We start from the raw sequence: 12849 nt of genomic DNA, 5'->3' as shown, positions 1-12849 counted from the left end.
ATGACTTCATTGCAAATATCACAATTTTCCGACTTCGTTTCCTTTTTTAAGAATCTTTAAATCGTTGGGCGACATATGTTCGTGGTCTTCCATTCGTAAAATAAAAGGTGAAAAAAACCGTCAACAAGATGTTATTTGCCTTTAATAATGCATAAATAGCATGAATATCATTTTCTACTTAATTTTTCCCGTGTTTAAATCAATCGCTGTTCAAATTTTAATCGATTAAAAAAACTCTTTGAAATGCAATTAATTAATTATATATAGCAAATAATTACAAAAATACACAAAATTTTAATATTGAGTACAACCTGTAGTATGTCTATAGAGAAAAAAGTTTGGAGCATATGAAAGAAAAAATAATTTAATTGGAGAGAGTTAGGAGAAGAGAAACACATGCACATGAAATATAGAAACCACATTTGCCGAGAGCCTGGGAGGGGCTCTCGGCAAATATTTGCCGAGAGCGGCGCTCGGCAAAGAGTTTTGCCGAGAGCAGTAACAGAGAGGCTCTCGGCAAAGCGGTGACGCTGTCAGGGCAGGTCACGGCTATGGGCCCGCGGTAATGTTTTGCCGAGAGCCTGATTTTGCCGAGAGCGCGGCCTATGGCAAAGGACCGTTTTGCCGACGGGCATTTTTGCCGAGCGCGGCTCTCGGCAAAACGGCCCACTTCGCCGAGAGCTGTTGCTTGCCGAGATGCAGGCCCACGGCAATCCTATCACTTGCCGACGGCCGGTGTTTGCCGAGAGCCGCCCTCGGCAAACCTTTTCTTTGCCGAGAGCTCGCGTTTTTGCTCTCGGCAAAAATCTCGGATCTCGGCAAAGGACGTTTTCCGGTAGTGAGAGCAGTGGCGCCGGGGCCGGAAGAACTGGCGCGTGGAGAACCAACGTCCGATGGGACCACGGGAGGACGGCAGACAATGAGCGAGGGCCGAGGGCGGACCGACGCTTGGTTCTCGGTGGAGGACGGCCGCCGGCGCTAGGGTTAGCAGCAGCTCAGAACGCGGAGTGGGAGAGGAAGAGGAACGGCCGAACGGAGACGGGCGCCGTGGCCGCGCCCGCGATTTCCCATCTGCGCGCTCTGCCTCTCTTCTCTTTGTGCTGGACTTCTAGGCCGTTTGGGGTGTGCACAATTAGCCCAATATCTAGAACCAGGCGGGATAACTACATATACTATAAGGGACTTTTTGGGCCACGCCTAGGGCCGTGGCCCAAGTTGCCCTAGGCCCAAATCCGCCCCTGGTGCCGTCCGTGTGCATGCGGCAGCTGGCCGCCAGCATGACTGCATGTGGCGTGAGACTGAGAGAAAAACAAAGCTCGCACCCAGCCGCCGCACCATCCCACAGCAGCTGAGCAGCAACCAGCAGCACCTGGTTGGCCGTGGGGGAGGCAGGCAACTCAGCAAACCAAGCAGAGGAGTGCGCGGTTTCTTCTCCACCGTGCCCTTCTCCTCCCCGCCCTATATATACGCTCCCCTCCCCGCCTCCGTGCACCTTCAGTTGCAGCCAGGCAAAGGCAATTAAGCACCCATTCCGCAGCCACACCAGCAAGCTAAGCTAGTCTAGAGAAAAGATATATAGAGAGTTATTGGGAGAGAGAGAGAGAAATGAGGCCGGAGAGAGTTGGAGGTGTGGCGCCGACGGTGCTAATGGCTGGTGGCGGCGGCGGGCGGTCGAGCCTGTGGAGGACGCCGACGCCGTACCTCTTCCTGGGGTTCGCGGTGATGATGGGCCTCATCGTGGTGGCGCTGCTTGTGCTCATCTGCACGCGCCGCAAGGCGTCGTCGTCGGCCGAAGACGAGAAGGCGGCGTCGGTGAGGGTGCTGGTGCCGCTGGACCGGGAGCCCAAGGTCGTGGTGATCATGGCCGGCGACGCCCTGCCGTCCTTCATCGCCGTCGCCAGCGCCAAGCCGCTGCCGCTCGCCTTCACCCCACCGTCCGGGGCCGAGGCCGTGTAGCCAGCCGCGGGCGAGAAGCCGGAGAACCAGCGCGTCGCGACGCGGGGACAATTTTGTCGATCGAGAGGTCTTTGTTCTTTTGCTTTGGAGTTCGGTGGCGTGAGCCGCGAGGGTGCCCAGCCGCCGCCGCCGCCATCACCGGCAGCTGGTTTGGTCTGTTTCGGGACAAAGCTTCCATCTTGAATAAACGCGCACGGCTTTGTTTTGGCTGCATTCAGCTGAATCTCATCGATTTGCCTTCTCTTTGACGCAAATTCGTTCCTGCTGCGTACGTGCGTCGCCGATCATGCTTTGTTCGTCCAATACTATCGATCGTGCATTCGTGCGTCGTCCAAGTGCAGGATGACAAGACGAGATCGTGAACGCCGTCGTCGTCGTCGCCACCGCGATGACGATTGACGAGGCTCTCTGTTTCCTCTTGAGTCATGACGCACCCCGCAATGGCCACCCAGTCTGAAAAAAAAAACAGAACAAATTCAATCTGACGTGCGTGTGCGGTGTGAGGTGTGACCACCCTGCAAGTGTAGTACGCTGTCTCTTCAGGTTAGAGCAACAAAGGCTTGCACACGTACGATTCCCATTTGCATTATTTATCATGCTTAATATGATTGTATTGTATTATGGCACTAACTAGCTAGCTTTGGCCCCTCAGAAAAGAGACGACGTATTCCCCTAAATAAAAGAAGAGACGACATTCGCTGAAAAAAAAGGGGGACGGTTTCACGTAGCTAATGCCATGCAACTGTGGACAAATCACGAGTCTACGCACGCAAATATGCAACCGAATGAAGATAGCAGGGTGTAGCTCGAGCGGCACGTACGTTTGCGTAGAATTTGTGCAGCGATTTTTATTCATCGTGCTAACTAATACTTCAGCAAAACAAGGGCCGCCCATCAACTTTACCTCGCAATTAGTTTTTTTTCCGAATAAAATTCGCCATTAGATTTTGTTTAAGTGCATGAATTAATCGAAGCCATGCAACCAAGCTAAGATTGAATCCCATCAGTGTGTGATAAGCTAGAACATAAACAAGTTTTGGTGGCGCGCACACACAATCATTGCGTCCTGCTTATGTAATTCTAGCCAATCCAGTTGAAACTATCCACAACTATAGCTAGAGGCTAGAGCGCTTTAGCAAAGGCGCTTTGACGACGACAGTGCGTTTCTTTGATTTGATGAACACCAAATAGTCGTCAGGATAATTCAGCAGGATGGGTTTTACAAAGCAACAGAAGGATTCCTTCTCTATTCTCACTGATGATGAATGGAGTTCTCTTCTCCCCTACATACTCCTTTCCCGGCCTTCAAGAGTTAGCTAGTGAACAAAATCCTTCTTTATCAGAAAAAGAAAAGAAAAGGGAAAGAAAGCGGGGAGAGAATAATTGAGAGGCCTGGCAATATGATAATGCAAAGTCCAACAACAAAATCCACGCACGTGGGGCCGGCCTGCTGCCCGCTACTTTCCAAAAGGAGACGCTCTCGGTGTGGCTAGCCTGGAAGCGGCGCCTCGAGCTCGCAGAGGGTCGACGTCGTCGTCACGCTAGCTAGCTTGTCGTCGGAAAAGACCGTCCTCTCCTCTCCATCAATCCTCCCTAGTCACACCATGCATGTATATGTTCTCACCTAGAGAACCAACACGTACGTAGACGTAGGTATATATGTTTGTTATCAACAAAAAAAAAAGGTAGGTATGCATAGGTAACTACACGTGAGCTTTTGTTTCGAATGTGAAATTTTATTTCATTCGCGTGTCTCAAACAAGATGTATGTGTACACACAAACAGTCTGTTCGTTTCGGCTTATACGCGATCGTGGATTATAAGCTGCAACAGTACTCTTCTCTCACACCAAAGCCATGCATGTAATGCATGCTAGTATTTTGTTTGTTCTGGTGCAATACTCTTTGTTAATTTATCCTGTACTTTACCTGATGGTCAGATGCTTGAGTTCTTAGGTGATATACCGTATTCAGTCCTGCCTTGATTTTTCCTCCATGAAGCTAATCGCAGCCTTACATGCTCATAAACCAACGATGAAGATCGTTGCCTGAAAACATACTCTATTTCAGACACCTGAAATATAAAGTTTCTTCATGATCTATAGGACTAGATAGATAACGTGCATTGTACGACTCTCGCAAACTTGTACTAGCAATCTAGCAAATAGCATGGCAGATAGTCGCGTCGATTATATTTGCTAGTGGAAGCGGCGCAGCGTGAGTGCGCGCGACAACTTTAGGGAGAAGTCTACGACGACGAGCTTTGCGTTGCGTGGGCGGGAGCTTTTTATGATGAGTTGGGGCCGAGTCACGAAACCAGAAGGCGCGCAGCAGGGAGCAGGCTGGCCCCCGGCCATGGCCATGATTGCCTCCCACCAAAGCACTACTAGTATGCAGCACCAAACCCTTTCCGGCTTTGCTTTATTTCTTCTTCCTCCATTGCCGTGCCCGTGCAGAAATTCCTGGAGCATATGACTTCTCCATGGCTGCTGATGGCTCCGTCAGGCGTCATATCCTGCAAGGGTCTCAACTCTCAAATCTCAACAAGAGCTTGCTAGGTCAGCAAGAGCTAGGTACCCTACATTTTCTATATGGAAATTTGGCAATGGATTCTGGTGTCTGGGGAAGAAGATGCGCATCGATCTCGGCCTAAACATACATTCTCCAAATATCCACCACCGCTCATATGCTGATTACATCTCAGATCACGGAGGACGGTTCATAATCATAACTGACAGCCTGTGTGCTATGTACCACACGTATTCCCTCCCTCCGTTTTTACTCTACTAGGTAAACATAATGTACATTTAGTCCAGGTTGGTGTTGCCAACCAAGACTAAAGGGTCTACATTAGTCTTGGTCTGATGTAGACCCTTTAGTTTCGGTTAGCGTTACCAACCAGGACTGAAGGTCTTCCTATGTCTACAAAACACCCGGGACTAATATGCTGAACCGAAGGTCTGCTCTCTCTATTAGTGATAGCAAAAGCTACGTACTTAGAATCCAGCTACTTACAATTTGGAACGGAGGGACTACAAAGCTATAGGGTTCTGACGGTCAAAAATTCTATAACATGTAACATAGGATTTGTACATAAAGAAGAAGAAGAAATAAAATGGTGACCGGCGACTCGGTGAGGATCACATACGACAAGGTAGGGTCTCTACTCTACGTACCATAGCTTAATTTTGTTGCAGCATGATCGTCGTCTCCTTTGCATCCTGGCTTTTTCTGCATTGCTTTTGCTACGTCGCCGCCGTGAATCGAGGCATGGAGCTTTATTATTATTAGCGTAGTTGTGCCATATCTTAATCTTTTATCCGTCCTTGGCTCCTTGCCACTGCAAAAGTAAAGTACTCCTACGTAACCACTGCATGCACTCTGTCTATGTCCCCACAAACTTGCCGAATTTCAAATAAGCCCATTGGCATTGGTTAGAAAAAACACTGCTCCATGTGGTGTGAGTAGCTAGGGCGCCATTTAAGTGGCCTGGACTGATGCATGTGTGGCCCCTGTGGTGTTTGGGAACTTGAAAGGATTATGCCCGCGAATATTCCGGCCCGTTTTGGAGCCTTCGCTCTGTAGCGAACAAACAGAGTGCAGGGTGGACGCAATGCTGTAGCCGGGTCTACGACTACAAGCTGAGGGTAGTAGGAACAGTTGGCTAGTTGCCAGTTGGTGACCCTTCCAATGGCACCATGGCAGAGCCATGATCTTGCTATGCGGTCTAGCCGTGGATCCATCGTCGAGAGGATGAGAACGGTGACGAGGAGTACGTACTACTCTAACCCTACTCGATGGATCCATGCATGCTGCTTGCGGGTGTCAGGTCACCGGCAGCCTAGCTTTTCCGCCTTTTGTCCTGGCCGGTGACACTGTTTCGGCCAATAATAAAGCTACGCTATATCGTCTCTTGTCCTTCTCCTCCGGCGGCTCCTCCTATTAGTACAGTTGAATAGGCTTTTCCTGCAGCAGCAGCAGAAGAGTGCGGGCACCAATGTGCCATGACCGACACTCGATGGCACCACCATGTCGACACACGCACGTTATACCCGGGCGGGTCTCGTCGACACCGCTCCGCCGTCCGTGTGCCGTGTGTGCGCGTTCCACTCTCACCAGTCACCACCCGGGTGCGCCTGCGCGCGGCGACCGGCCGCTGCGGCGCTGCAGTGCACAGCAGACAGCACTGGATCCCGACTTCCCGAGTGTGAGTGGAGTGGCGGCGGAGGTCCTACTCTCGACGTCCGCCGATTCGACGACCTTCCGATCGTTCGTCAGAGCGGAAGAAAGAACAGTGGAAGAACGAAACAAGACTTGCCTTGTAGTGGGCCTACCTTTTGGGCTGAAACGATACGGACGCCACCAACTGGGTCTTGCCGGCCGTCTTGGGCCTATTCATCACCGTAGTATACACGGGCCCTGAATGCACTGGTAGAGAACCGAGCTTTACTCCCGGTGGGGAACCCCCTCTAGTCCCGGTTCCCCACCCGGGAGCAAGCATCCGGGACTAAAGGGGGGGTCCTTTAGTCCCGGGTCAGGAACCGGGACTAAAGGAGGACCTTTAGTCCCGGTGGGTAACACCAACCGGGACTAAAGGTGCCTCCTGACATGCCACGATGGCCGGCACCTTTAGTCCCGGTTGGTAATACGAACCGGGACTAAAGGTTTTTTTCTTTTTTCTTTTCTTTTCATTTTTTTGTTTTCTTTTCAAAATAGGTTTTCGAAGTCGTATTGTACGCTGCTAATTATACATTTATATGCGCATATAGTATGTTTCGGTTCAAGCACAATGAACGTATTAAATCACACAATTCAAGCATAGAAATATATATATATATATATATATATATATATATATATATATATGCATGCATCATATATATATTTACATGCATGCATGCATATGTGTATTTTACATTATATTATTTCATGTGCATATATTACAAAAGATTGCATTATAGTTGTTGTGACATAACAAGTTTCTTCTCATCCTCTAGCTTGGCTTCAATGGCAGTGTTGGGTCGAAGTAGAACTCGCCCTTGGAATCGATGACCTGCTCATTAAAAAATCCGGCTATAGACTCTTGAATTGCTTTGATTTGGTCTTGCCGTATGACCTTTTCCTCCAACCATCGAGTCTACAGGTTTGAATTAAAGGAAAATAAATTAATATATGTACATATATATATATATAAAGACATAGTAACACAATCAATAATAATAATTAAATGAATATATAGTGTATTTTTAACGTACTTTGAGTCTCTCTGTAGGAGTTCTTTGGGAGAGCACCTTGATAAACTTGCAAACATAGTAACCACAGTAGTTGTTCCCCTGTTCCTGCCTCAGACACCACTTTACGAGAAAAAGATTTGTCATCCAATCTGGTGATCCGGTGAAAGCTATATGTTTAATTAATAAAGATGATGCGATTCAGGGGACTTACTTTCAATGGGATTACATTCAGTGGCGCTTTGCATTTTTCCATGTGTTGCTTCTCAATAAAGGTTTTCCAAACACTGCCCAATAAAAAATTTGCCACGTCATCAGATATAGTTAATCATCATGTTTGTGTGTATATATAGTTGCTAGAGATCCCGAAATTACCTCTGGATAATATCTATCATATCTTGGTAGTCTTGTTGTGGTTTTCTCATCGAGTCATAGATTATCAAGTGACTTTTCACCAGATCGATGTCCATCAATATCCAGTGATTGCTGCATGTGTTTATAGGATATAACGCATAACACTCATTAATTAACTAGAATCAACATATGAGCCATTAAGGCTATGATCGACATGATTAACACTCACTTGAAGTTATAGGGAAAGAGTATATCCTTCTTGTGGCGTTGGTTCACTAAGAAGTTCATGATGTTACTCTCTGACTCAGACTTCCAATTAGTCATTGGAGTAATTGGGTCTTTGAATACTATATGGGGATCAACAAAACCAATTTCATTGCAGCCTTCCTTTCTGAGCTCTGTCATTGTAAATCTGCATATATATAGTACTTGTTAGGATAATTTATATGCATATGCACACATATGATGAGTTTAATAATAGATCAAAAGAATTATTACTTACAGGCAATAGCAGCTAATGATAACTTTGTCCAGAGAGGTAAGGTGGCATAGTTGATGAAATTCTGCAAAGTCAACATACATAACATCATCGCCACGGAACCAATGTTCGTCTCTAATTCTGACACCAACGCAGAAGTCTCCACTGGTAGACGCCTGCATGTACCACTTGTTTAGCAGGTACATTTGCGTCCCCAGATCAGATAAGGCTTGAGGGTTGTATAGACTCTGGCCTAGTACAAATTTTTTCTTCCAAATATCAACCTCCGCCGCACTCTCAATTTTTCCATCACCAAACATCTGGTAAAGGTCGAGACCAGTCTCATCAAGAAATTCACCAAGGTGATCCAAATCGACATCCGGAGGTATGTTTGCCTGATGCATTAATCCTAAATTCGAACCATATTCATTACCAACAACTAGCGGGGGGATTGATTGGTGCGCTTGTTGTCCGAGTTGGGCAACTCCTTTCCCTGCCCGCTTCTTTTTCTGTGCCGCCGCAATTGACTTGGTGAGAGTGCGGTCATAGTCTGATAACGTTGATTTGGACGGCTTACGAGATTCCCGCTGTTGATGCTGGTAAGAAGTCACCTTTTTTCTTAAAATATCCGGAGCTACGAAGAAGTACGGTTTCTCTGGGTTTCTCCTTGCTTCTTGATTCATTTTAAGTTTGTCATAGAATCTAGACATGTCTTTTTTATATGCATCAGTTCCTTCTTCCTTCTCTTCAGATATTATTTTGGGAATAGCCCTTGGTTTCACGGTGGCTTTCTTTGCAGGCGGGGACTGATTCTTCGTTTGAGGGGCTGGCCTCTTGCTAGGCTTCTTGGTAGGCGGGGGCGGGGGAGGCGTTGGAGACCTCCTTGGAGGTGTTGGCAGCGGCGTTGGAGACCTCCTTGGAGGTGGCGGCTGTGGCGTTGGAGACCTCCTTGGAGAGGGTGTGGATGCAGCCTCGTCTTCCAACACAATGTCATCGTACAGAGCACTATGATGATCTGGCGATTGAACAATTGGATTTAGGTTGGGGGAGGATCTGCTACAAAAAAAGGAATGACATATTATTATGAGCAGATTGTTAATTATTTAAGCCAATACAAATTAATGATGTAGTGTTTTCATCCGCACGTACCTATGGTGAGGTAGTTCAGAAGGAGGTGGAGCCGACATCCCTGGAATGATGATGTAGCGCTTGCGCCATAGAATGAATGTCTTCTCCGCTTCTCCTAGAGTCTTCTCGCCATCACCTCCAGGAATGTCAAGAGGCAAATCACTAAAACCTTTTTCAGCTTTATCTACCGAGATGGTGGCATATCCTTCTTGGATTATATTCCCATGAATCCTTGGTGTCTTGGTTCGGTCGATAGGATTAACAAGACCGATAGCCACCTTGATTGTGGAATTCTCCTTCGGAATGTGTAGCTCACACGTTGTACAAGGTTCAGTGACGTCATCCACAGGGAAGCGCAGTCCTGTGTCCCCTTGATTTGGTATCTCCGTGGAAGCGCAGCTGCTTTTCAACTGAACAGATTGGCTAATGTTGATTCCTGGCTCTGATGCCTGCTTGCTTGCACTCACTGCTATTTGCACTTGCCTTTTGATTTCCTCCTGCATTCTCGCTTCAAGGTTTTTTTCCCGCTCCTGTGCTTCACGCACCGCTTCCTCCAACCTCTGGAGCCGGTGTGCCTCTTCTTCCTTCTTTCTCTGGCGACTTCTGTAGGAAGGTCTGTCCTGAGGGAATCCATGCTCCCACGAGACACTTCCTTTGCCTCTAGTTCGGCCACCATGTTCAATAGTCCCGATGGCGTATGTCAGCTCATCCTTCTCTCTGTTGGGCCTGAACTCACCACTAGCAGCAGCTCTCTGAGCATAAAACAATCTTTCTGCTGCTTCTTGCAGTCTTGCGCCATAAACGCACTTCCCTGTCTCCTGGTCTAGTGTTCCCCCATGAGCGAAAAACCAATTCTTTGCACGTTCTCCCCACTCGAGTGATTCTGGTCTGATACCCTTGGCAAGAAGGTCTGCTTCCATTTTGTTCCACTTCTTAATGGCAGTCGGGTAGCCACCTGATCCCAAGGTATGGTGGTATGTCTTCTGTTGGGCATTACGTTGGTTCTTTATCACCCGACTCACACCCTCTTCTGAAGTCTTGTACTGTACAAACTCATCCCAATAGGGCCTCTGCTTTGAGATCGGGCCTGGGACAGTAAAATCTGGTGCTATGTTCTTCTTGACATACGTCGTGTATAGGTGTTTCTTCCAAGTCTGAAACTGGGTGGCCATCTTCTTCATTGCCCAATCCCTAACTCGCTCCTTCAATTCATCACCATCTATTATATCATCATAATCATCTGTTTGGAGCGTGAAATGTACCAAGACATCATTCCAAATTAACGCCTTGTCACGATCGGAGACAAAACTGATATGAGGAGCATTGGTCTTCTTCTTCCATTCACGGGTACTAATCGGGAGCCGGTCCCGTACAAGGTAACCACAGTGGTGCACAAATTTCATTTTATTCGGCCCCCCCGGTTCTCCTGTATCCACATTGAACTCCGAGATGATGAAGCGACCCTCCAAAGGCTTTTTGGGACCTCGAACATTTTTACTCTTCGTTGTAGTTGTTGATGTCGATCCAGAGGGCTACAAAACATAAACATTATTTTTAATGTCATGAGCACACATAAGACATATGATAATATATATATATAGCTAATAATAAAAAATATATACTTGGCCAATATGTTGTTGCTCATTTTGTTCAAGAGCTAAGTACTGACTCCCGTCATCTATATCCTCTTGCACGTTATTTTTAGCACCATCATCGCCGGCAACTTGAGTGCCAGTGTTGATCAAATTCATCATCAACTCCTCCTCATCCATATTTCTCGGGTCGGCCATCTAGCTTCAAAAAACAAAACCAATATATAGTACGTCAAATCTTTGCTTATTACATGCGTAAAATCTACAAACAATATGCATTATTAAATCTTGCCCCTCGATCACGGACGCAATTCGCCACACTAGGACGAACTACGTCGGTACTAGGGCGAATTAGGGCACGAGAAAGGGCGGTGTGACAAGAGTGGCGGTGCTCCACTCCGCCGTATATATGTCTGTACACATGGGTGAACGAGGGCGGCGGTGCTCCGCCGTATACATAGAAACGCATGGACGAAATGCATATGAATACAAATGACGTATATATACGTGTCGGCGCGGTGGCCGGTGTGCTGACGACGATGACGTGAGGCGGGCCGGCGTGCTGACGACGACGACGACGTGAGGCGGGCCGGGGCGGTGTCGGTGCGTGATGTTGTGATCCTATGTACCATGTGATCAACCATGTAGTCATTCATCATATGAGAAAATTCTATGTTAATAATATAAGTATAAGCCATTATGAAATGTAAGTATACGTGTCTTATTGCTCATATAACCATTACTATTTCCGAAATGATAAGAATTTATTTTCTTCTTCTACAGGCGATCTCTGATGCTATGATATAAAGTTTGAAGATATAGTCTTCCCGGAAAAAAATATGTAATGCTCATATTACTTTAGCAACATTAATATATTATATCTGTATATTCAAAGTTCACAAATGAAGAAACATGTGATATTTTTGATAAACTAAAAAACGCTTAGTTTATAAACTGGGTATCAAAATTGAGTTCCTATTTGACCATTATATATCCTACAACAAATCCTTCAAAAAAAAAAGACCCTACATGAATATATTTGGATAAAATTTCGTTAACAAACATTGATCTATGAAGATAGAAAAAATTCTTCTATTGAAACTGCATCTTGAAATAATGGCATATCATATAGTGATGAATATATGGCGGTTGATGGGCTGGATCATTAGCGGATGGTTCGTAGCGTTGTTTCCAAATAATATATAGCGTGTTTATTATACAAGCCATGGATTTACATCGATCTAATTAATTTCTAAAGTAATTTCATTGGTGATCCTTAATTATACTTGTCATTTAGAGTTCCAAATATTCAAAACTTGCCTTAAGATATATTTTTATTTAAAATCATTTAGAGTTCCAAATATTCATTTTTAGTTTCTATAGATTTTGTGATTCAAAATTTGGAATTTTCAATCGACCTCGACCGTTGACATGGCTTACACCAAAGTTGTAGTTTTCGACGTGATCTATAACTCGGCAGTGGAGGGCTCGGACGAATGTACAAAGAGATCGACGAATATATCACCTCGAAGCTCGGCAGTGTACGTACTGGAGGGCCTCGGGCCGGCGCGGTGGGGCAACGCGCGGTGGAGGGCCTCGGGCGCGGAGGAGGGCGCGGTGGAGGGCCACGGGCAAGCGCGGAGGAGGGGCACGGGCGCGCGCGGTGGAGGCCGCACGAGGAAGAAGACGGCGGCGCCGGTGTCACGGAAGGCGAACGGACGCGGCGCGAGGTCGAAGAAGAGGCCGGGCGGCGGTGTTCGACGAGGAAGAAGACGAGCAGATCGATCTGCCAGGCGCTGGAGGTTATATAGCAGAGGAGAATTACTCCCGGTGCCAGCCACCAACCGGGAGTAAAAACCCTTTACTCCCGGTGCGTATTACCAACCGGGAGTAAAGGTTCCTTTACTCCCGGTGCGTGTTACCAACCGGGAGTAAAGGTATACCTTTACTCCCGGTTGGTAACACGCACCGGGAGTAAAGGCTTTTTTTGGCGGGCCACGAAACTGCAGCCCACCTTTACTCCCGGGTGGGCTTCCCACCCGGGAGTAAAGGTGGCCTGCAGTTTCGTTTCCCGCCTGTTTTAAGCAATAGTCTTGTTAAATACAATAGAA

General features: G+C 47.0%; 1 protein-coding gene across 1 annotated transcript; it reads left to right on the top strand.

Moving 5' to 3' along the window:
- The first annotated feature begins 1542 nt into the window (after positions 1-1542).
- Positions 1543-2075, top strand: LOC136519510 (protein GLUTAMINE DUMPER 6-like). The gene has a single exon (XM_066512903.1). It carries the CDS (start codon positions 1606-1608, stop codon positions 1954-1956), a length of 351 nt encoding a protein of 116 aa, XP_066369000.1. The 5' UTR covers positions 1543-1605; the 3' UTR covers positions 1957-2075.
- Positions 2076-12849: the final 10774 nt, after the last annotated feature.

Source organism: Miscanthus floridulus, chromosome 18 (assembly GCF_019320115.1).
Source record: "Miscanthus floridulus cultivar M001 chromosome 18, ASM1932011v1, whole genome shotgun sequence".
NCBI classification, from domain to species: domain Eukaryota; kingdom Viridiplantae; phylum Streptophyta; class Magnoliopsida; order Poales; family Poaceae; genus Miscanthus; species Miscanthus floridulus.
Note: the sequence above shows the minus strand (reverse complement) of the source record. Positions and strands in the feature narration are given on the sequence as shown.

Excerpts from the sequence above, each read along its gene's own strand:
- LOC136519510 (XM_066512903.1), top strand. The coding sequence starts at position 1,606 with ATGAGGCCGGAGAGAGTTGGAGGTGTGGCGCCGACGGTGCTAATGGCT.